Source organism: Polistes dominula, unplaced genomic scaffold (genome assembly GCF_049000335.1).
Source record: "Polistes dominula isolate Pdom_NZ unplaced genomic scaffold, Pdom_raw_medaka contig_25, whole genome shotgun sequence".
In the NCBI taxonomy this organism is placed as follows: domain Eukaryota; kingdom Metazoa; phylum Arthropoda; class Insecta; order Hymenoptera; family Vespidae; genus Polistes; species Polistes dominula.
Window position 1 is genome coordinate 2,618,955 of NW_028301094.1, and position 26,778 is coordinate 2,645,732.

Genomic DNA, 26,778 nt, shown 5'->3' on the forward strand with positions numbered 1-26,778 from the left:
TATCATTTAGGGTCTTTGATATCACTGACTAAAGTTTTTGAGTGGCCCTGACATTACACGTCTATCGCATAATGTGTATTTTACGTTTATGTTTGCATAATCCTTTTGCCGTTACAACATTCTCGCATTAACGAACACGTTTTAAGGTTAGGTATGCTACTTAAAAATGTTCAAACTGTACAAAAAAAAGAAGATAAAAATGTTTTATTCGAGATGCCAAAATATGGCGATGGTTAAAAATGATGGACGTACAAATCACGTTTACTTATATTGTTTAATCCGATTCCTTTTTTTTTTTTTTCAATGGATGACAATGGAAAATTTTCTTAGTTTTTATAGAAAAAAAAAGTATTGTCTCTTTTTAGTTTTATATTTTTTTCTCTTTTTACATGAATTTACGAAATTAAAGAATTTTGTTGGAAAATATCATCCATTTTCTTATAGTTCGTCAAGGATTATTTACTCAAGGATATTTCGTTTAACCTTTCGTCAATGTACGCAACTTTTTAAATTATATCTTTTTTTATTATAATAATTTATTTTATCATTAAAAATTATTTATTTTTATACATTTATTATTTTTATTATGTTTTATTTAATTTAGTATTTTTTATATTTATTATTTTTATATATTATTTTTATATATTATACATAAAATATATATTTTTATTATGTTATTTTAAATTTATTATTTTTTATATTTATTATTTTTATTATGTTATATTAAATTTATTATTTTTTATATTTATTATTTATATATATATATTATTTTTATATATTATATATAAAATATTTATTTTTATTATGTTATTTTAAATTTATTATTTTTTATATTTATTGTTTTTATTATGTTATATTAAATTTATTATTTTTTATATTTATTATTTTTATTAGGTTATATTAAATTTATTATTTTTTATATTTATTATTTTTATTAGGTTATATTAAATTTATTATTTTTTATATAATAAAAATTATTGATGTTCGCTAGATCTAAATTACATTTCATATTTGATACTTTATATTATATAATTTATTTAAAAATGATAATGATGAAATTGTATTACAAATAATTAAATTATAATATAACATATATATATATATATAAATATTTAATAATTTGGTAAAACGCAAAAGTAATCGAAGAAATAAAATGTCGGTGAAATCTGTCGTATCGTTTAATCCTATAGTAGATTCAACTGGAATGAAATAATCTTTGAAATTGCAGAAAAAGCTTTTCAAAATGGCGTTTCGAAGAAATGACTTTCTTGGTTGAAGCAACATAGAGTTTTTATCGGCAATTCTTTCGAAAGAACCTCGGGATTCCTCATGGATTTCTCTTTAGAAAATGTATCACAAAGAACAATGCGAGTGTAAACTAAAGAAAGATAGAGAAAAAGTTAAAATAAAAAAAAAATAAAATAAAAAGAAAAGATAGAAAATGTTCTTAGTTTCACAGTCGATCCGCCACGGTCGCGCACCGTTACCATCGTCCAAGAAAGAAAATGGTCTCAAGTGAGTACTGTTATCCCTCTCTTTCTTACACACACACACTTTCTTTTTATCCCTTTCTCACCTTTACTATAGAAATTCGAATCGTGAAAGTTAGACTCGCATACATTTTGATAAAGTAAGTAAATAGTCTTTCTGGTTCCTTTTTCATGGTCTCACCCTCCCTGCAGCGAATCCTTCGAGACAAATTTAATAATTAAGAAATAGATGCGCGTTTAACCTTCGATCCATAATTAACCCCATTCTCATCTAAATACTAAATTATATTTCATATTATTTTTATTCGCAATTTTATTTGTAAATACATTGACATATAGTTTAGCATTTATTTTATATTTCATACAAATAATTGTACAATATTTCAATTTTTAATAAAAATATTATTAATAATTAAATTAATAATATTATATTTATTATAAATATAATTATTATATTATATATAAATTATTAATAATATTATTATAGTATTGTATATATTATATTAACAATATAATATATAACATTTATTATTAACAATAAACAAAATAAAACAAATAATTGTATCCCAATCGTTAATAAAAATATTATTAATTATTATTAATAATATTATATTTATTATCAATATAATTATTATATTATATATATAAATTATTAATAATATTATTATAATATACATATATATAATATTATAATAATAATATTATTATTATTAATAATATTATTTTACATATAATATATAAATATAAATATTATTATTAATTTTATTATTAACAATAAACAAAATAATCCTCAAATATCATGTCGCTTTTTAATGGAACTTACAATTAAATGTGAAACTAAAATGGCTTCTTGTGTGAGAAATAATAAAACAATGTTGTACACGTGTGCAAGTAATTGCATATTGTATTTACATATGTATATGCATAAATTTTTTTTTTTAATTTCTTTTTTTATTTTTTTTTTTATTATAACATATGTATACATTTAAATATTTATAAATATTTTTATACCCATATAAAAATGTATCATTTCAATAATATTATATTTAATATCGATGTTGAGTTGAGAAAAGAAAGAAATTGAAAATCACGTAAAAAAAATTAATACCGCAATATCTCGCAAAACGAGATTTAGTTTCGTATTAATCCTTTCAATGGAAACCTTTTGTCACACTTTAGAGAAGCGATTTAACGTTCTCGTGGTATACGTAAATTGAATTTCTAGACGATCCTCAAAACCACGTGAATGTGAAAAGATGATTTTCGAACACAAAACTTTCAACTATTGCGATCAATGAATTTATTCCGCAAAAATAAACAGAGAAATCCCTACCCTTGTCCCCACCCCTGCCCGTTCCTCCCAAAATATATAAATCTTCCTGACGGAAGTTAATAAAGAAAAAAAATAAAGAAAAAACAAAAAAAAAAGGTTCACATCGAGGTATAGTTTCGCATACAATCGATGAATTGAAAAAATAGAGTCTCGTTTATTGTTTGTACTATTCGTTTAAATACTTCATAGATGGAGATCGAAGTTTTACGAGGTTTATTTTCGTGCTTTTTATCTTGACGATCGATTGTGAACGTTAATAAAAAATAAAAATAAGAAAAAAAAAGGAGTAAACAAAAAAACAAAAAAAAAGAAAAATCTTACCGTCAAGATAAAAGCAAACACGTCGTTTAACACGCACGTTGCAACCACTTCGAGGACATTGTAGCAACAATAAAATGAATGTTCTTTTTAAGTGTTACGACACACACCATTTGCAAAAAAAAAAAACAAAAGAAATAAAGTTGTAAACATATTTGACATAGTAAAACTATAAGTTGAAATATTAATCTTTTAAAATTAAAATGTATGTGTTTGTGTGTGTGTATGTAATACTTCTTCGTATTAAAGTTAATAAGCATTACAAACAGAAATCACGCATAAAACATTTAACTTAACCGATAAGATTGTATGTAACTCTTATAGAAATGAAATGTGGGTAAAGTGAGTGTGACGGAAGGGTGAAGGGTGAAAGGGTGGGGATTAAAATCTCGAGAATTCTTAATTATCTTCTAGTAGTATAAATTACAAACGATATGGTGAATACGTGTAAAAAGTAGACGTAAATTACGCTCTGTTAGAAAGAAGAAGAAGAAGAAGAAGAAGAATAAGAACGTGGGCGAGAACACTGAACACTGTTGAGGAAGTAAAGAAAAAGGTACAAAATAAATAAAAGGAACAAAAAAAAAGGTTTTTTTTCGAAGTGGTTTGTTCTTTCTTTCTTTGCAACTTTTTCTTTTGTTTATTTTTTTGTTTTTTTTTTTCTTTTTTTATACTACCATCTCGTGATGAACCTTAAGGCCATTATACACGCGTCCATCCCTTCGCGAATCGTCTGGCATGTAAATGAGCCACCTGGTTTACACCGAAGTACGGAAGAAAACAAGAAAAAGGACACAGTTTAATGCATTCTCACTAAAAGAGCTCTCGTGTGATATTTTCTCGTAATCCTTTGAGTTCTTTCGATGAACAACAATACAATAAAATTGACTACAACGTTCAACAAATTTTTATAATTGTCAAAAGAAAATCGATTAGATTTACATTTTGTTTTTATTCTCAAACACTTTTGTGTTACTATTATTTCCTCTTTGAAACAATTTGCAATTTTAAATTAGATTAACGATTATTTTATATTTATCTCGACATTAATTATCGTTTTTTTACATACGATCATTAAAAAATAATCAAGGTGATTTAATTTACTAGTTTTTTGTTTGCAATTAAACGTTGAAAATCAAATTATTGGATGTAATAGAAATATAGAAAGATTTATTATGGGATAAAATAAATAAAGGTGGAAAAATAAAGTGTTGGATTTATTTGAAAAATATTTTATTATGAAATTTTTTAAATTTCCTTTTTTTTATTTTTTAACTTGATTAAGTAGAATGGAAGTGAAAGGTAAATATTAACATAAGTTAAAACGATCATCAACGAATTCAATTGGAAGAATTAACAAGAATGAAAACTAGTCTATTTCTTTTCATTCTGAAGTTTCAACGTCCATTATACGAGAAATCTCTCGAAAATTTATAAATTATTTTACTTAATTCCGTCATCTTATGAAAAATTCACGTAAAATAAAACAAACACAACTCTTGTTTCAACTTACAATCGATAGACATGAGAATTACGAGAATTGTTCATTTTATTACAAATAAAATAATATAAGTAAAAAGAATATAGTATTTTTTCCAGTTAATTTTGTTTATATTCTTTTGGAAAAAAATTGCAAAATAAATTTAAATAAAAATAAATATTTCTTACGTTATTAAACAACAAAATGTAAACGTTGTCAAAATTTTTTTTTTCATTCCATTATAAAATAACAATTATTTTTATTTAAAAATACTAATTGAAAAATCTAATAACATTTAAATTTGGATCAATTTTTTAATTTACAATGATTTCCGATAGAGGGCAATAAAGTTGCATCGAGGTTAAACACCACCATCTTTGATTTTCATTTCCGTGAATATTGCACTTTAATGTGACAGGTTGCACCATCTGTCGGTAGTATATTGAATAAAAATGAAATCATCAACAGAGAGAACCTTTATTTCGTTTTGATAGATAATTTCAGTTGTCTTAAATGTGTATGTAATTATTAACAAGAACGACCTTGTAATAAAAAAACGTATTTCAAGTAAAAATAATTAAAAAAGTATATAAATATGGATAACAATTGTAGCAACATAAAGACTAACGAAGAAATCATAGAAGAACTTACGAGAGATCTGGAAAATTCCATAAATGTGGATGATGATGAAAATCCAATAACCAAAGAAACTCGATATCAAACAAGTGAAATAAATAAAAGTAGTTCATCGGAGGAATCTAATCAAGATTTTATCAATCGTGATGATTCTAATGGTAATGAGAAGAATGACAATGCAGATAGTAAGAAAACTAATGCTGATTCTATAGATGAAGAATTTCTTAAAAAAAGGGAAGAAAATCTCAGTGAGACTGAGAAAGAAGTTAGTACATGTTTTATTATCTATACTTCCTTTTATTTTCCGAATAAAATAATATCATTTTATATATATATAAATAACTGTAAAATGTGTAAATTATTGTTTTATAGACACTTAAAGATGAAGCAGAGAAACTTAAAAATGAAGGCAACACTTCTTTCAAAGACGGAGACTATGTAAAAGCTATATCACTTTATACTCAAGGTTTACAAACATGTCCTTTAACCTATAGTAAAGAACGTGCTATTTTGTATTCTAATAGGGCAGCAGCTAAAATAAAATCCCTTGTAGGTATTCTTTAATTAACTTATATTAGTTTCTCTATTTTACTCAATATATGTACATTAGATTGATTTATAATGTTACATTGTTATAGGATGAAAAGGAATCAGCTATATCTGATTGTACAAAAGCAATTGAATTAAATCCAAGCTATGTAAAAGCTTACATTAGGAGAGCACAATTATACGAAGAGACAGATAAATTAGATGAATCTTTAGAAGATTACAAAAAAATCTTAACATTTGATCCTAGTCACAGTGAAGCTAATTATGCAGTTAGAGTAAGTTACTAAATTTAATTAGATATTTTATATTTTTATATGATTTAAATCATGTATTATAATGTTAATATCATTTCAGAGGTTACCGCCATTAATTAATGAAAGAAATGAAAAATTAAAGACGGAAATGTTGGGTAAATTGAAAGATCTTGGTAATATGGTATTAAAACCATTTGGTCTTTCGACGAATAATTTTGAATTACAGAAAGATCCAAATAGTGGTGGGTATTCTGTTAAATTTCATCAAACTCCTAGATAACAAGCGTAATTGTAATTTATTTAACGATAAATATAAATATATGATCTGGATGCAAGTCAATGGACAAAACTAAACATATTTATAATAATCTATACAAATATCGCTAAGTTATTCGTTCCTTATTATAAAAAAGATGTATACATTGTAAACATAAATGGCTAAAATAAATATTACATTGTAATAAGTTAAGAAAAAGAAAATCTTGCAATCTTAAAAAAGAAAAATAATTTAAAATCAATGATATTGTGTCATAGTGAATGCAGCATTTATTTTTACATTAAATGGTGTGAAGTTATACGTCATGTAATGTGAATCGATCGATCGAGCGTGTCGTATCTAAATGTTCCATCAACAACCTCCTAGTTAATTGTAGCTTCGTAATACTATTACAAGTGCATAATCCCAATGGACACTATGTAAGTTATATCAAAAAACTTTCTTTAATCCCAATGAATATCAATAATTAGATTTTAAGATACAAATAAATAAAAATTGTTGCAAAAGAAATATTAAATACTAACGATAACTGATCGAAAAAAATGTAACGTGTTGTAACTACATTCAAATAAGTCAAATTTTCCCGCGATTTTGTGGAATCTATAATATATGAAAAAAACATTTTCAAAATAATAATAATAATAATAATAATAATCGAATCAATATATATATATATACATATATATGTAAGCAGGTCAAATAATTTTAATCGAAATTCAAAAGATGAATGGATGAAAAAAAAATGAATAAAAATCTGACAGCTAATTGATAGTAGTAGTGACGTATATGTGTGTCAGCAATTCGCGCATGCGCAATGTTGAATATCACGCGAAACAAGGGAGAGAGCTTTGCACTTTGCGCCTCGTACTTTTAACTCAGATCAGTGGAAGGGGAAGCAATTAAAAGTAGGGGAAGTTGCACCCACTACCACCTGCAGTAGAGCAGCGCGCGCGGTTAGAAACAGTTGAACGTTTGCGCACAACCCAACGTTGTTGTTTTATTTCACCGGTTGAAAAAAATGGGGGAAAAGAGAAATTTTATTTTCAAAACTGAATAAACATTTTCACGATTAAAACCGAATTAAAAAATCAATTTAAATAAAACGAATTTTCGTTTAGGATTTATCGATAAAATATAATACGAGATAAGAGAGAGAGACCAGTGTAAAAATAACAATAATTATATTGTCTGCCACTTTGTTACATTGTACAAATGATGTCACTGAAAGGATGACCGCGTGGGGTCTCGCGAATTGTTTCAATGGTTCACAAAGGGTTTGAATTCTCGATAGAATAATAACTTTCTATACAAAAAAAAAACCTAATAAAAAAAATAGGAAATAAATAAAAAAATAAACAAATCATTCGATCGATTGATTTGGGGGAGAGGGAGGGGGTTGGAAGAGAATACTAATAGTAGTAACACAAAGTGTTATATTTCTTTCTCAAATCGATAATTCGAATTGGCAGTAACGGAGCGATATAAGGGGGTCCCGTTGAATCCTAAAAATATCACGGAACGCGTTGCAACGGGTAAGATTCGATAGATTTTAAAATCAATCAACCGATCCCCCTTTACTCTTCACGGTTTTTCTCGTACCCTCCTCCTACTCTTCGTTCTTCTTCTCTACCCTTACCACCCTACGTCCCCTCTCTTGTCCATTACCACCCACCGGTAACCCACTCCTTGTTCTTATCCTTCTCTCTCAATTCTCTGTCATATCCACTCGAGAGTGACACGGTAGAGTTCGCTCGAGGAGGAATACCCACCACCAGCACCACCACCACCACCACCACCCTTGCCTGATTCTCATCTCCTAACCGGTCTCCTCTCACCACCCTTTGCCCTAACACTCGCCCTCACGCGGCCGGCCGTGTGCGAGGTGGCGGTGTGCAATCGTTTTGCTATACCAACGAGAATTTCGCGATATCGACGAGGACGAGAACGACGAGGAACGAAAAGAGCTGAACAACGATCAACGATCAACGACGACGATAAAAACGTCGTTGTATAATATTTCTAAGTGACAACACAACAACATGTGTGACATCGTTAATCAAAACGAGGTAAGTCATTGCACACACACACGTTCGTTTCTTCCAAAGATTTTCTTTTTTTCATCCCTCTCTCTGTCGATCTCTTTTTTTTTTTGTTAGTATTTTTGTCTTTATTTGATTAAAGTATTTTGATAGAAAAGTATTTGAATAATTGTTAAGAAATACATGAACAAAAATAAAAATGGGTTTAACGCGTCGCACTTAACGATCCGCCGAAGAAACGACGAATATGGGTCACTTTCACTGGCAAGCCACTTGGGCGACAGACCACCACGTTCCTCTCTCTCTCTCTCTCTTTTGTACTCTCTTTATAATATCTATCTGTCCTTCTTCCTCTTATTCTTATTCTTATTCCAACACCGTGACGTAAAAGAAAAAGAAAATTAGTTGAGTATCGTCATTTCTTTTCATACCAGCTTCACCCCATTCCACACAACCAACAATTTTTATTGTATAAGAGATTAATTCACGAGTTCATTGATTTACGAGGATATTAAATTTCGATATATGTATTCTTTGATATTAAAATAAACCAACCATCATTATCTCATCTCATCATCGTGTTCGCTTGCGCGCGAATACGCGATCGATCGGTAGGGATGAAGTTTACCGATTTCATTTTAAACTCGTCAATGATTATTATCAACTTCTTCTTCATTGGTTAAGCTCCATCTACCCACGTGATTTTCAATGGGGGACAAACGTAAACGTTAATATCGGTCATTTTATGTTTTTTTTTCTTTTTTCGTGGTGTTTTTTTTTTGTTTTGTTTTTGTTCGATGAATTAACACGCAAAATTAATATTGATAAAAATTGTTATATTATATCATAATGAAGCAAAAGTTATAATTAGAATTTATTTGATCTGTTTTTATTATTGATTCAAACCCTTTTTCGGGCGAACGTTCACGCGCGCGCACGCTCGTTCTCTTTCTCTCTCTCTCTCGTGTTCTTTTTTTTTTGCACGGATATATCCTTTTTGAAATAATATTTTTATATTTATATATGTTATCATATTTATATATATATATATATAAAATAATATTAATAATAATATTTAATATATTAATATAAATAATAATATTTAAATATTATTATTAAATATTCAATATTATTTTATTATATTTTTATATATATAAAATAATATTGAAATAATATTTTTATACATATATATGATATATATATATATATATATATATATTGTTCGTAAATTGTTAATTTAAATTTTATTGAAATATAAAATATAAAAAAACCATGTCCAATAAATGGACAAAATAATTAATAAAAATATAAAATATAATAATTAAAAATTGTCAAATAATTGTACAACAAATGTTATTTAATTTTCAATTAATTAACAAGATGTTTATTGTTTAACTAATTTTGTTCATTAGCACATTTTGAAATTCGTTAAATAATAATTAAAGAAACTTTTGTTTACGACAACAGAATAAATTACCCCGCTAGAACGTAGATTTACGTCATAGCATTCGATCTTTACGTTTTTCATTCACAAGATACGTTTTACGTGCGCCACGAGTTATACCTTTTCATTGATATCTCTCTTTCTCTCTCTCTCTCTCTCTACCGTCTTATAAAACATTTCCAGCTTTAAATCTTAATTATGTATTTAAATGAAAGCACGTGTACACGCGTATGTATATCTGTTGTGTGTTTATTATACACACGTATATATATTTCATAAACTTTCTTAACACTAGATATACCACCATTTTCAGTATACCTATTTCTACCACACTAGTCAAAATGACTGGTGTATACAAAAAAAATACTTTTTGAGCTTTACTTCCAGTATTTATTTACTCTTAAAATATAACAAAAAATGTTTAACAATAATAATTTTTATAGATTAATGAGAATTTATAAAAATTTTTAAATAACAAAATGCTTAATTATTTACAGAAATGTTACATGAAGTAGAAATTTTGAATTAAAATGGCTGGTCTGGTATATTTTAGTGTTAAAGACATTGAATAAATAAACAGAATGGAATAAAAATGATATAATAGTTTAAAAAAAAAAAAAAAAAAAAAGAAAAAAAGAATTTATTTTTCGAAGTCAATTGAAGGTGTAGGAGAGAATAAAAAGACATTAACGATTATTCGTTTTGTTTGTTTATTTTTCTCAAAGTGTCGGGATAAATAAAAAAATGAAGGAAATAGTACGCTGACCCAGTGAACCAATTAAAGAAAATAATTCCCGGAAGAGTAAAAGAGCGTTGCTTACGATATGTTTACATTGCGAATATCGTCTCTTAGGAGTGCAGTTTACGCATGCGACGCCGACGCATCATCGATCTGCCTCGGCACCGTTACATTTAATAACATTGCACATTATTACAAAGTAACACATGCCCTTTCACCATATATCTATATATATACGTTCAGAGAAATTTATTCTATGTTTAAAAATATTATATACGAATATTATTGCAAAATGAAATGTATTATTCGTTTACAAAAGAAACACAAATATTTTTATATAAATTTATTTCAAAATTAATAAAGTATAAATAATTAATTTAAAAAATCGTGATTTATTAAAGTTGAAAATAAAAAGTCAATATGTACAATTTATTTCTATTAATATACCTTTTGATAAAAATATCAAAATGAATATTGTTTTCATTGAAAATAAGTTCTCTTAATTTTAGCAAATTAATACTATATACAATTCATTTATAAAATATTAATTATCAAGTAATTATTATTATTTATAAAAATAATAATAGCTTTTTTTTTTTTTTTTTAATTTTCACTAATTTATATTATGTACAATTTATTTATATTAATAATCTGTTTGAACAAAATATCAATATGAATTTTATTTTCATCGAAAAATATATTTTCTTAACTTTGTTGAATTTATACATTGACGTAAACTAAAACGTATTATAGTAGTCGTTAGGAAAAATGTTAGAATAAATCTGTACGTGATAATAAGAGAAAATGTATCTTCACAAGCTTAATAAGTTGGTAAGGGAAAGGTAATACATTAAATGAAAAGGGGGATAAAAGTTGACCGTGGAAAAAAAAAAAAAAAGAGAAAAGAGATAAGAACGTTTCTTTTTATTCGTAACTCTCTCGTCTAATATAGAACGTTCAATATCTTCCTACGCATCGTTTTCTCCATTTTCTATAAAAGAAAATAGGATTATTTTCTTTCTCTATCTCTCTTTTTCTTTTTCTATTTCTGACTTTTTGATTCCTTTTATCTCTCTTCCTCTTCACTATTTCTAAAAGCTACTGGAAAATAGGATATACGTAAGCCAAATAGAAAAAGATAATTAGGAAAGAGATAAAATAATAATATGAGCCTTTTTTTTCAAAAAATGATTAGAAAATATACGTGCGTATTGTCTTTGATAAACCTGCACGTGGGTTTTGTACGAAAAAAGATTCAGCGATTCGTAAAAGTATTGGGTATGGTTGAATATTTTCCCAGGAAAAATTAGGACCTCGTTCGTAGTACGAAGAATAATTTGATTGATGATATTTCATTAAAGTGTAGCGTCCAATCTGATAGAAAATAATTGGAGAATATTGGAGAGAAAAAAAACATACCGAAGACAAATTTTTGTTCGAAGTCAAAACGAATTTAAAGAAAAAAAATGGAAAGGTTTATTTTTGTCTTTAATATCTTGCGTTCAATTAATGTTAATTGAAAAGAAATAAGGTTTCGTAGAAGAAAAAAAGAAAAAATCGTTAAGACTGGTCAAATTAAAGAGCAAGTGTTCATAGAATTTTATTTTATTTTCAGAGAATGAAGTATCGGCACGGTCGTGCATCGATACATCGAAGAAAATGGCCCTTGCGGTTGGCACTGTTTCTTGTCTATGTTCTCGTGCAATTTGTGGCCTCTTCGAAGTTACCAATCGCACACACACCCTCCTCCTACTCGTCCTCGACAGAGTACGAGGAAAGTTCAACGTTGGAATCGACAGTGTCTTCGTATTATCCAACATCGACCGAATCCGAGTTAACATCCTCGATGATGCAAACGTCGATACCAGGGTCAATTTCCGTTGAACATCCATCGAAGAATACGAAGGAAGAGAAGAGTCATACTACCAAGGAAAAAAATAAGAATGAAAAAAATAATGATAAGACAAATACGAATAAATCGAGGATTCGTGAACAAACGAAGGAAGAACCTAAAGAAAAAGAAACAGATAAAGCAACTAAAGTTGCTGCTGCTGCGGCAGCAGGTGCAGCAGCAGCGGGTGCAGCTGCAGTTGTAACCAAAACAACTCCTAACAATACCGTCGTGAGTTTCGAATTTATTTGAAATTGATCAATCAAGTCGAGTGTTCATTACTCGCTGGTTTTTATAATAATCGATATTATTACAATTGTTCAGAACATCAAATTATATCTAAAATTGAAACAAGTCATTTTGAATAATTGTTAGCATTATTAACTATGATGATGATGATGATGATGATGATGATGATGATGATGATTATAAACAGGCATCGTTTTATAGACTACTCCCACGATACCAACAACAACTCCCAAATACGTTCATCCAACATGGAGACCAAGGAGAGAAAATTGTTCGCCACCCGCTATCGAACAATTCCCACGTCCTTTGATGGGTCCCGAAGGCAGAAAACATGGTGGTCTTATCATACACATTCTCGTCGCTGCTTACACATTTCTAGGCTTGGCAATCGTCTGCGATGATTATTTTGTTTCCAGCCTTGACAGAATTTGCGAAGGTATGTGTGTACGTATGCGTAAGTTTATGTCAACTCGTGAACTTTATTCACAAAGGAATGATGAATCTTTTATATAACATCGGTCGATACTTTCAATGATTTTGTCACGGTTCTACGTGGTAGTTCGAGAAACAAAGTTTGGAATTTCTTTCAGAGTTAAGGTTATCGCCGGATGTAGCAGGAGCAACCTTCATGGCTGCTGGATCTTCAGCACCAGAGTTAGCTACAGTCGTCATTGGTGTATTCTTTGCTAAAGATGACATTGGAGTAAGTGCGATTACCTACTTGATATACATTTACAATTCCTCACAGTTCACTGACCGTGCATTGTATCGGTTTTCACGGTTGACTTAACTTACTCGTCATTTCTTTACGTACAAAATGTTCTTATTCAACTCTATTGTGACAAATAACATAAATCAAATATTTACCAATATTATATAACCTAAATTTACATTCAATTAATATTAAACTTTCTGTTTTTTAGGTAAGTGGAGTTATCGGTAGTGCCGTTTTCAATATAATGTTCGTTATTTCTATATGCGGTCTCTGTACAACGACTGTTTCCAAATTGAACTGGTGGCCACTAGTTCGAGATTGTTTCTTCTATGCTGTCTCTATTCTCGTGATGCTTGGTACAATCTACAATGAAACTATATCTTGGTGAGCAGTTTTCTTTTCATTACCCACAAAAGTATTTAATTACCTTCAATGTTTCATATACAATTGTGCAACTTCATATAATACTTGAACAAATCTCTTTTATTCTTTAGGATGGAGTCGCTGTTTATGTTAATTATGTATGCAGTATATTGCATAGCACTTTCGTTTAATGAAAAACTTGAGCGATGGGCAAAGTCGTACAATATTCCTTTCTTACCCAAGGACGACGAACCAGCTGAAGAAAGTGCATTGGTCAGTTACAGATCTTTACAAGAAGATCGATTATCTTATACTGGTCCTAATTCACCTGTAACTGAACAAGCTGCTCAGATAAAGAATCAAGAAGGTGAAATATCAATCTTTTCACTTTTTATATACATTGACATCTTCTTTTTATTTCTCAAAAAGTATAAGTTAATTGTACATTTCAGGAAATGGTGTTCAAGAAGTCGGTGAACAACCACCAGCTCCAAAACCAGCGCCCCAATATTACAAAGCAAAAGAACCTGATCCAAACGAAGTGTCACCACTTGTAATGCCTACAGACGGAAATAAATGGAAACTTTTCACATGGGGTCTAGTGTATCCTATCCATTTTATGTGTCGAGCCACTATGCCTGATTGTAGGCAAGAAAGGTTTCGAAGTTGGTATCCTTTTACCTTTTGCATTTCCATGATATGGATAAGTTTCTACAGTTACATCATGGTCTGGATGATCACTATTATAGGTAATATTACTATTAATCAAATCACAAAGCATTTATTCTTATTTAACAGAGATTAAAGAAAAATATTTAACTTCTAGGTAGTACACTTGGTATTCCTGACACTGTGATGGGTTTGACTTTCGTCGCAGCTGGAGTTAGCGTACCAGACGCTCTTTCTTCTTTAGCTGTTATAAAAGAAGGTCTTGGTGATATGGCTGTGAGCAATGCAGTTGGTAGCAACGTATTTGATATTCTTGTATGTTTGGGTCTACCATGGTTCATACAAACAGCGATGATCCAGCCAGGTTCTCACGTTAACGTTACAAGCAGGGGTACTTATTTGTTCAAACAAATTCAACTTGTTATAAATAATTCAATTATTTATTATTAATAATTCAACGTCATTTTTTTGGCAACAGGACTGACATATTCAACTGTCTCGTTACTTTCTACGGTAATATTTTTGGTTGTCGCGACACATATGAATGGATGGAAATTAGATCGACGATATGGTGTGGTATTGATGGCATGGTACTTAATCTTCATCATTTTCGCATCATTGTACGAACTAAACGTCTTCGGAGAAATGAATCCTCCAGTATGTCCTAGCAAGTTTTAAACGTAAGTACAACTTTTATAAAAATGTTTATTTTGTAACAATATCCACAAGACTTGTCTCTTGATATATTTTAGAAAAATAAAAGAAAAACAAATATGGCCACACAAAATGGAAGGAGACGCACCATTGAACCTTGCCCTGGAATTGATGTGCAATAATCCTTCGAGATAGCCACTTGCGATCGATTAACTTTTTAGGCAAGGACAAAGTTTAATCTGTCGAAAGGAAAACAACAAAAAGGATATTAAAGAAGAAAGAAAAGGAAACTCAACGATGACAAAAATAAGAGATAGATAGAGAGAAGTAAGATGATTATTAATAGATAAACGTCGTTTATATATCTTCCTTTTTTTAAAAAAAAAAAAAAAAACGATTTAAACGTTCAAGATAGTACGAAAGCATGAAAGTAATAAAAGACAAAGGCACGCTAATAATATTACCGAGTCCTGCACGAGGGATAAGCAGCGAGTGTATTTATTTTTTTTCTTTTTTTGGTGCTAACATATGTTGTACATTATATTATTAACAAACAAAAAAGAAAATATCTTATAAAATAGTAGTATATCGCTGACACTAGTCTCGTTTGTACAGCTCGTATAAAAAAAAATCCTCCCCTTTAAGAAATTGGGAGAATTTCTTCCAAGGATCAATCGATCGATTATCGAGACAAATAAACAATCTAGCGATCATCGATATAAGCCGAGATAAGCTTCCATTTGAATATTATTCATTAAATTCTGTATTCGACAGACATCGAATCTCATGGTCTAGATTTGTCATATTCAAAATAATCACTCGAATCTTCCCTTCGTCGCTATTTAGTTTTGTTTTTCACCCTCGCGTTGGGTTGAACCGAAAAGACAATACAATTATCAGTATTAAGACGCACTTGTTATTAGACGAGCATATTATAAAAAAAAAAAAAATAAATAAAGCAACGGCAAAGGTGGTCCGACGACGAATCGATCGTACACGTTTGATTGATTGATTGGTGATTGATTGATTGATTGATCGTTTGCTATTTTGCTTCGCTTTTTTTTAACGAACGTGTATCGTACACGACGATGATGACATAAATGATCGATACTGTCGTTTTAATAGAAAAAAAAAAAAATAAATAATTCTTCTCGAAACGATTGATTGATTGATCGTATTTATGCATTAAGAAATGTTTATATATGCAATAATTATTATTTATTTTTTTCTTTTATTAAGTCGTGTGTCAGCCATATAAAAAAAAAATGATCTTACAATTAGATTAAATCTTAAGATTAATATATGTTATATTCTTATTATCAAATTTTATTATAATATAGTTAGAATGTTGTTATATGTTAATTAACATGTGGTCGCGTTTTCATGGAAAGAAACGCATCATTGTTATCATCGAAGACAAGTAGACATTTTCAAATCAAGTTTCGTAAAAAAAAAAAAAGAAAAAATAAGGAAAAAAATAACATTAGATTCAAGAATTTGTTTATTCGTGAATAAGATAAAAATAATCTCTTCCTTAGACAATTTTAAAATCATTTTTGAGACGACGGATGCGAGTGTTTTTGTCGCGTTCCTGTATTAATCATTTTTATTCCTGTTCCGGTTCTCACTGATTTTTATGAAATCATCATCGATGAGTTTTCATCTTTGTTAATATAATAATAATTGAAATTTTCTTTTATTCATCGCTCGTCCGTCCGTTGTTCAACAAAATTTCAAACACCCTGTGTACGTACAAGGGTAAAAGAAAAATTCACCGGCACAATAGGAATTTTGATTTGTTTTATCGAAAATTCAAGGTTGAATTGTTTTTTATTTTACTTGCATCTCTTGTTAATCGTTACAAGAAATTGTAAATAAATTATTATTACAAAAACAAAAAAAAAACAATTGTTACCTTGAATTTAAACGTAAAAGCAACTTCTTTCGTACAATTTCCAGCAATGAAAGGGTGCAAAATTCAGTTGTGTCGGTTGTAAAGTGTAATTTTCTTTCACCTTGGAACATTCGACAACGAAAATAACAAAGATTCGCGAGATCAAAGGAAATACCTTGTCAATGCGAGTGCGTGATAGAAATTGTCATAATTTGTAATCATATTTTTGTTCTTTTTTTTTTTCTTTATTATTCAATAAGATAATTTTTAGCAGACAGATAAAACTTTCGAGTCGAGTCTTCCCAAATGGAAGATACTTTATGAAATTATTATTAAAATATAGAAAACAATTTAAAATGAACAAAAATGAAATTAAATAATATAAAATCGTACACAGAGTAGACACAATTTCGACGATCGTGATGAAAAGAAATGAACAACAAAATGCAAATGGAGAATTACGAGCGCGGGCGGGCGTATAAATGATTAAAAAAAGACAATAATTAACGCAGCCTTATCCGATGAAAGTATCTACAAGTCTCTTTTCAATTATAAAGAGAAGAAATTAGTCAAGAAAAACTGTTAAAAAGAATGAAAAACCTGCGCGTTCCTTGAGATACCCAAATTCGGACGGACTCGACGTGTGTTCTCGATTATCGAGCATTGTTATTGTTAATAGAAAAAAAAAAATATTAAAAGAACCAAAAAAAAAAAAGAAAAATTTATATAATAGAAAAGAAAATAGGAAAATTTTGGAAAATAATCAAACGTAGCCTCCGTTTTCAGGATCCTTTGATCTTTCGATCTCTAAACGCGCAGGGTGGCATAGTCCTTTCCGAAAGAAAGTAATAAACGCGTTTTTAAACAAATAATATTAATAATAATTATAATAATATTAATAATAATAATACTAATAATAATAGTAATAATAATAATAGTAATAAACCGAGCCAAAAAAGGATTAAAATACGGAAATGATAAAAAGAACAACAGGAACTCCGACACATTCCGCGTCCGTCGCCTGATAATGCTATCAGTTTAAAAAAAAAAAAGAAAGAAAGAAAGAAAGGAAAAAAGAGAATTAAAAAAAAAACAAACAGACACAAAGAAAAGAGAAAGTAAATTTATCAACGAAATATTTGAAATAGTGTTTCGTGATATTAATTATTAATTATTATCACGATAATACGATCGATTCGTTCGAACCCCGTACGGACGTGCGACCCTGCATGTATTTTAAATTGTAATGACAAAAAAAAAACGTTTAAAAATGATATCCCGTTTAATTGAAAATTGAAAGATTTCGAATTTGTTGAAGAAACAATAGTAAACAAAAAAAAAAAAGATATTAAAATAATATGAAAGAAGAACAAAAATCGGGTAACCCGTGCGATCCAAGGTGATCGCAAGGATCGCGCAGACGCTTTAGAATTTATATTATATGTGTACATACGTGTATATATATATATATATACAGGGTGTCCTATAAATGATGGTACAAGCTAACTGAAAATGACTATACGAAAAATGTGTGTCAAAAATGTAGAATAAAATTTTGTTTGTATAAGGTTTTTTGATTTTTTTTTTTTTTTTTTTTTTATAAAAATAAGTTTGAACATTTGTCAAGTAGTTGTACACTTGATTAAGTTTAAAACTTTGTAAATTAAAAAAATAGTTCCATACAAAAAATGTCAATATACTGACAAGGTTTCTAAATATATTAAAAAGAAGCACAAAAATGCTCTATGAAATATCGAAAAGTACAGAAAATGAAATCCAACTAGGTGAAACTGAATGACCTAGTTGAATACCATGAATTACAACTTGAATCAAGTGTTGGTATATACTCGTGTACAAATATTTCAACTTATTTTTAGTAAATGTTATTCAACATTTGTTGACATAGTTTTTCGTATAAGAATCATTCATCGTTTTTTTTATAACTGTCAATTAGAGAACACTCTGTATATAATATTATATGTATGTACATATAATATATAAATATATAAATAATATAAATAGCGCGTAATATTATCAAATAAAGTTTTGCGGAAAGGAACGAAAAAAAAAAAAAACAACCTTAGATCGTACGACTATATTAAAAATTATTATGATTATTATTATTATTATATATTCTTCTCTTCTTCTACTTCTTCATCTTCTTCTTCTTCTTCTTCTTCTTCTTCTTATATCATAAAAGAACACATTATTATTATTATAAAACGTTAAGACGTGTGTTTATTCGCCACTTTTATTCGTTATTGTTAGCGTTTTAGGCGAGTGTGTATTATAACAAACGTTATACATATTATATTTATATATTAAATATAAATATATAAATATAAATATAAATATATAAATACATGCGGGGAGTCGTTCGATCGTGGTGTCCGTGGGGAAAAAAAAAACAAAATTAGGAAAAGACAAAAATTGTGCATCGATCAGTGTCAATTAGATTTTCAAAAGCAATCTATTTATCTCTCTCTTTCTCTCTCTCTCTCTCTCTCTTTTTTGTTATCGATTTCAAAGTAAAAAAAAAAACGTTTAGAACTTCTTCCACCGTTCACTTTATGAAAAGATAAACTTCCCTCCTATAGTTCGACGTAATATTACAAATTCAGTAGGGGGAGGGGGGAAGAAAAATGTGAGAAAAAAAAATGAAAGAATGAAATAGGAAATTTTTATTATTTTCTTTTTCCTCACGAATAATCGAATTTAACGAACGAACGTCTCCCCCGCGTTGCTTCCGATGTTTTAGAGAAGCGCCGCTCGAAAGTCAAGGCGCTCATTTGTTAGATATTTATAATGGCGACCGAAAATTAATGTCTTTACTACGCAAGTCAAATTTTTCTATTGATTGTTTTAATGAAAAAATTGATTGATGATTTTTATCGTTACGATATTACAAATTTTTCATACCAGATAGAAAAAGATCGTTGTGATAACGTAATTAATTAATTTAATTATTGATTAATAATAAAAACTTTGGTTTGAATTTTGAGGTTAAAAAATGACATTACTTTTTGGTCCACTTAATAAAAGATGAAAAGAAAAAAAATAGAAAAAATGTAAAAAAAGAAAAAAAAACAAAAAAACATTAATATTATACGCGGACCACAGTCAGTCTCTCGATGTGTTATTTCGTAGAGCGTATGAATCAACGAATCGCGAATTGTGAAAAGATAATAAAAAAAAAAAATATATTAAACAATAAAAAAAAGAATGAATAAAAAAAAAAAAATAAGGGCAAGGGCAAGGGCAAGAAAAGAGCTCGTCGAGAGCTTTTAAAATATGAAAATTGTTTCGCAATCGTCGTCGTTTACGCATGCGTCGCGGATATCAACGAAAAGAAAAGAAAGAAAAAGCAGAGAAATGTTGAAAAAAAAAAGAAAAATCATCATTAACTATTAACAATAAGCTTTTAAATCGATCCTATCTTCACCAGGCCCTTTTTCTGTATATATACGTAAACATATATATATATATAAATACATATACCACATATATATACACACACATTGCAGGACAGATACACATACAACATATAAATATGAAAAGAGGGTAATTTCATTTTGTTTATCAATCGAATTCTAAAAGAAATCGGTAAGCGTTTTAGAATGTCAATTCGATATAAATATTACGATCATTATCATTATCGTTAATTAGTGGTAGCAATAGTATATAGTATTCGTAGTAGTTATATATATAATAACACGCAGAGAAAAGGGGGTGAAAATGATAATGAAAGGGATTGTTCGATAACAACGTAATTATATTTTTAGTATTTCAAAAAATAACCCCTAGTAGTACAAAATATTGAAAAATATTGAATACATGTATATTTAATATTAAAAAGATATTAAATCTCTTTTATAAATATTAAATACACATGTATTCAATATTTTTCAATATTTTGTACTACTAGGAACGTTACTTGAAATTTCAACTTCAAAATTGTTGATGTTTGATCAAATTTCTTTCAATCAATTTCATTATTATTAGGTCTACCGGAAAATTCTGTCCATTTTTAAAATAAAATAATAAATTATTCCTAATTTGAACAATTAATTAATTTCATTACTTTTAAACTCTTACCAACATGGTGGCAATTTGTATATTCCATTTTAAAAAATGGGGCCTTACCCCTAGTGACAAAAAATTGAACTAATTTTTGTTTAAACGGACAGAATTTTCATTGAATTATTATTTCATTGTAAAGTATGTTCAAAATGGCTGATATATCATAAAAAATACTTTACAATTATTCCTATTTTGTTGAACTGCAAGTAGCAATAAATTATTAAATTAAAATTGGATGGATAACCTAAAAAATCAACAAGTCAATTGCATAATTAATATAAAATTAATCAATGATATTAAATTAATAATAATCAGCGTAATTTGAAATGTTTCAATATGACACTTGTTCGTTTTACGTGCAAACCATTTTTGAAACTAACTTTTGATAAAAAGACAAAATTCATGAACCCCTTGTTGACCTTTGTTACGGCCATATTTCTTTTCTTTAAAGGATGGTTCAATATCCTCGCTTAAAGTCTATCGAGAAAAGAAACAGAATTGCGAGAAGAAGATCGTATTATAAAACGTAATGGCGTGATGTGGATGAGTTTTAGATGTTAAAATAGTTTTTTAAACGAGAAACATCGATCAATTGATTTGTGTCCTTATTAACAATTAATGTCTAATCGAAGTCAATACTCATAAAAACTTATAAACCTGTTAGAAAAATTGTTTCTTAAATTTCATAACCCGTCATTGAAATTTAACAAACAATAACAAAAAAAAAACACGCTTACCGATTTCTAAAGAAATCGATCGTTTCAAATTGTTCCTCCATCTCATTTTCAATTTCCTCGCATCGCACACACGATCATTGTATAAAAAAATAATAAAAAGAGAATAAAAAAAAAAACAGCAGACGAAGGTGAGAGGGTTGTAGAAGGGTAGAAAAGTAGTAAAACGTACTTATATTAGACAGTTCGACGAAGATCAATTTTTCCGATCGGCGCTAAGGGTAGATTTTGTATTATTCGCGGCCTACGTAAAATTAATTGTTCTATACCATTGCCGCAAATTAATTAATAAATAAAAAAAAAAGAATTAAAAACAAATATATATGTATATATAAAGTATACATATATATATATAATATATATAAAGGCACATACAATGAAATACATATGTATGTATGTATGTATGTATGTATATTAAATATACATGCGTAGCAGCGATGAAAGAGAGTTTTCTTTGTCACAAAGCTCACGCAAAAAAAAAAAAAATAATTCATTTAATCGCAAAGTACATATATATAAATATATACATAAAAAAATATATTATTATATCGAAAGAATGCGATTTAACATTATTCATAACACGATTAGAAAATTGGATAACGAAGAATTTAAAGTAGATGAATGCGAAATCAACCAAAAAAGAAAGAAATAATGGAAAAAAAAAATTGAAAAAAAATATAGTAGTTATGTATTCTGATGTATTTAAGATGTTTAAACAATAAAGCTATTGCTACCTATTAAAAATAATGTATAAAAGTAAAATTAAGAGAAACATTTTGTATTGTGCATCATTTTCTTCTTTTTAAGAGACTAACACAACTAAGTTTGAAAATCAATTGCTTTCTTTTGTATTTTCTTTTTTATTTATTCATAGAATCAACTTGTTTTCAATTCTTTTTGTTGTTCTTGTTGAGCTCGAACGTGTTTATATTGATCAGTTGTGTTATCCACGTGGGACTGCAATGTTAACATTGAGTTTCTTGGTGACGAACAGTTGTCTAAAATCTTTTCAAGATCATATAACTTTTTCAATTTATCTTGAATATGATTTAAATATTCCCATCGTAAGATTTTCAGGTGTCTTACGTAATCCAACGTACCACGATGACTCAACAACGTTTGACCCAACGTATCGCAAGAATCACCTTGAAGTGCACGACTTATCGCAATGAATAATTCTTGTCGTGATATTTCTTCCTTCACCGGATCTCTCTATCAAGGAAGTAAATATATATAAAATTATATATTACAGTTAATTAGATAAGCGTAAAAATATATCGTTAATTTGAATGTAATATGGCTAATGAAACTTTATTTTATACTCAAGCATAAAAATTGAAAATAATATTTGTTCTATAGAATTTAATTCTTAATATTTTGTTTATAATATTGATACAAGTTTCTAAAACTTAAATTATATTTGGTAATTTTGTTTATTAATGTTTAAGAATGTGGTAGATCATTATGAACAATTTTTATAGTTGAACTAATGTCCTAAAATTCATTTGATTATTAGAGAAGTTGATGTGTGTGTTAAAAATAGTTTTAATTTTACATATATATATATATATATATATATATATATTAATTATTATTATAACACAAAGTATATATTTAGTTAATTATTATTTTATTAAACAATTAATTATTTATTTTATAATACTATATTACTAGTATTATAATACTAATATTAGTAATGATATTTTATAATACTTTATTAAACAAAGTATTATAATTAATATTTTAACACAAGTTATAATTATATATATATACCATTAATATATAATAATAATAATAATATATATTATAACATAATATATATAATATATTATAATACTAATGCTATTACTCGTATTATAATACTAATACTATTACTAGTATTATAATTAATATTATAACACAAGTATATATTATAATACAAATTAATAATTATATAAAATTATAATACAATATTATAATTGTGCAAAATAATAATTCAATACGTTTGTTATTGAAAGCATTCCAACAACATACATCATATTCTATAATTAATAACAAATAATCCAAATATTTTCATTTGAAATACCTTCTTTGCATCCAACGGGCCAAATTCTTTGCTCAATGCTTTATCGATCAAATTAAGAATATGACTTTTACTAGCATGAAGATCAAGATCCTCGTCAGGGTTATTGCTTTTCACAACAATATCAGTATTATCATTTTTATCATTGATTTCTTTTTCAATGCAAGTCGTTTTTTCGAACGGTTTCGTACATTTTTCATTTTTTTGGACAGAAGATGATGATTTGTGACAAGGTTTTAAGTAAGGAATTTTCTTTAATTCTCTAATTAATTTCTCATCCTCCAAATAATTATCAACGTCAACGTCAGTTTCTCTATCTGTACAATGATAACTTGTGCTAGCTTCTACTTGTTGAACAATTTTATCGTTTACCTGTAATAAAATTAAACAATTATTATCAAATATATAAAATTTATAATATTATTATTTTATACATATTTAAAATGAATTCAAATAATAATATCATAAATTTATTATTAATGTATTATTAAATTTATTAATAATATATTATTTTATATACATATTTTTATATATATTTAATATTTTATACATGTTTAATGTATATAATTGTATGTTAAATGCATATACAACATTATATATATATATCAAATTGTACGTCAGATCTTTTAAAATCCCACATAGAACCGTATAACAAAATTTAAAATATTCAGAAATTGAAACAAAATTAAAATATTTCTAAATGCGTGACAAAATTAAATTCATTCAATTCTGTTAACATCAGTCAAATTTTGTGAAATTAATTGAAAAACATACCTGTTCCGGTATAGTTTTATTATTACTCGTCAAAGATTGATGCTTTTTAGATGAATCTATACATTGCAATTCATTATTTAAACGATGTTCTTTATTTTTCTTTCTCATTTCATCCTCAATGTAAGATTTCTTCTTTCTATCTGGTTGCTCCACATTAGACGAATCATCTTCCTTACACTGTTGATCATCGATATTCTTCAATTTATCATATAAATGATATTTCAATTGATCAAGCTCGTGATACTGTTGTTTCAAATGTTGCTTGTATTCCTCAAACTCGTTTTCTTTCTTTTTCAAATTCGATTCCAATTCAACCCTTTTGGAATTATCACAGCATTTCTTTGTACGTGAATATTTTTCGTAATATTTATCCATTGAATCGCTCTCCGGTTCTGAATAATCTAATATACCTTGCAATACCTGAGATTAAAAAAAAAGAAAAAAAATCCTTTTAATACGTTGAGTTCCACGCGAATTCTTAAGGAAATTCCCGTCAGGCCACAGGCGTTAATTTGTATTGCAAAAATAGTTGAGTGTCAGTCATCAATGACTGACGTGGCGCTCAACGTATTAAACAATAATTAATTGATATAATAAATCATTAAAATAGAATTAAATGAATATATTTAATACTTGATCGTTCTTCCAATGACAATCCTTCTTCGTGGAACTTTTAATTGGCAAATTATTAGGACATTTAATATAATATTCATTCTCAACCCCTTTATTCACAATATCATTGATCATCATCTTAAACTTGTCATCGTCATCGTCGTTCCAGCGTTGTTTTTGTCGATGATTATTGTTAGATATCTTTTTTGAATGAGTACGATGACAACGTGGATTAGATTTTGGTGAAAGTGGAATACTATAAGATTTTTTCACACCACCATTTGCCAATGCGTTGTCAAATATGTGCTCGGTTTTTTTAAATACTGCTTCGATGTTATCAATGTCCCTTTAAAGATATAATTTTTTTTTTTTTAGAATAAGAAAAAAAAATTTCTCTTTGCTGATTGAAGATTGCCGAACATTTTACTCATTATGAAAATATGATTAATTGATATAATTGATTTAAATACCTCGTTTTGGAGGGTGTTCTTTTGAAATCAAGTTGACAATGACAGGAAGGACAACGATGAGTTTTAGATTTCTTTTTACGTCCATAAGATTCTTGTTGGTTTACGTCGTACATAATTGAATGTTCACATCGTGAATAAGGATCACCGGAAGCATAATTAGGATAAGTGTGATAATGTGAGATTGATTTTTTAAAACATGGTTTTCTTTTGTATAATTCTTGAAAATGGCAGACATCTTCTTCGGTGTCCTCCTATAAATAATAAAAAAGAAATTAATTTAAAAAATATTATTTATATATTATTATAAACGATCAATTAATATAATAATAAATTATTATAATTATATTTTAAATTATATTAATTTTATAATATTTTATAATAATTATATTATTAATAATGTAATAAATATAATTAATAAATTAAAGGAATATTATATTTATATTTAATATAATAATATTATATATTTATAAATTAACATTTAATAAATTAAAATTTATTTTACATATTTACAATTGTGTTAAATTTAAAAAATAAAAAGAAGTGTTCACTTTTAAATATTTGATTTTGCAATGCGATAATAAAATTGTTCAATTATTTATTAAATTAATTGATAAAAGCTTACCATTTTTGTTGATAATTTTTTCAATAATATTCCGGATAAACCGGAACTTCGAAAAATCAAATTTGTAATCTGTATTCATAATAAGTTTATAATACTCTACCGATGTTACAAATGTAATCTTTCATTTTTCTCACTGACACAATTAAATTATCAAAATCAATTAAAATATCGAAATATTTAAAATGTATTTAAAGAAAAACGAGAGACGATGCTAATGGCAGAAAAATAAAATGAAACATAAAAACCGTAAATGTCAAAATGAACGAAAAATATCACAAAACTCGAAATGCGTGAGAAAATTTGTTGCTTCGTTTGTTTTTTTATTATTTTTTTTTTTTTTTTTTTTCTTTAAAAACAAAGTAGTTTGTACGATAATATACAATGTGTCTTAAAAAATAATTTATCAATGATATACTGTAAATCATTGTGT

The 26,778-nt window shown here is 27.6% G+C and overlaps 3 protein-coding genes across 4 annotated transcripts; 2 read left to right on the forward strand and 1 right to left on the reverse strand.

The window, feature by feature from the left end:
• The first annotated feature begins 5,068 nt into the window (after positions 1-5,068).
• Positions 5,069-6,540, forward strand: Ttc1 (Tetratricopeptide repeat domain 1). The gene is made up of 4 exons (XM_015315544.2): positions 5,069-5,522; positions 5,630-5,806; positions 5,896-6,081; positions 6,161-6,540. Exons 1-4 carry the CDS (start codon positions 5,217-5,219, stop codon positions 6,338-6,340), a joined length of 849 nt encoding a protein of 282 aa, XP_015171030.1. The 5' UTR covers positions 5,069-5,216; the 3' UTR covers positions 6,341-6,540.
• Positions 6,541-7,109: 569 nt separating this feature from the next.
• Positions 7,110-17,008, forward strand: LOC107063730 (putative sodium/potassium/calcium exchanger CG1090). 2 transcript variants are annotated; one of them, XM_089176425.1, is made up of 10 exons: positions 7,110-8,403; positions 12,175-12,681; positions 12,901-13,135; positions 13,290-13,402; positions 13,623-13,798; positions 13,909-14,144; positions 14,230-14,526; positions 14,604-14,837; positions 14,925-15,126; positions 15,210-17,008. In XM_089176425.1, the coding sequence occupies exons 1-9, from the start codon at positions 8,377-8,379 to the stop codon at positions 15,122-15,124; spliced, it is 2,025 nt and encodes a 674-aa protein (XP_089032551.1). In that variant the 5' UTR covers positions 7,110-8,376; the 3' UTR covers positions 15,125-15,126; positions 15,210-17,008. The 2 variants fall into 2 exon arrangements, with proteins under 2 accessions (XP_089032551.1, XP_015171246.1); XM_015315760.2 differs by having other exon boundaries at positions 7,136-8,403; positions 15,199-17,008.
• A 209-nt stretch (positions 17,009-17,217) lies between these two features.
• LOC107063635 (uncharacterized) lies at positions 17,218-26,479 on the reverse strand. The gene is made up of 6 exons (XM_089176430.1): positions 26,349-26,479; positions 25,727-25,977; positions 25,278-25,602; positions 24,645-25,064; positions 23,874-24,242; positions 17,218-23,020 (listed from the first exon to the last, which is right to left on the reverse strand). The coding sequence occupies exons 1-6, from the start codon at positions 26,349-26,351 to the stop codon at positions 22,685-22,687; spliced, it is 1,704 nt and encodes a 567-aa protein (XP_089032556.1). The 5' UTR covers positions 26,352-26,479; the 3' UTR covers positions 17,218-22,684.
• Between the last annotated feature and the right edge of the window lie 299 nt (positions 26,480-26,778).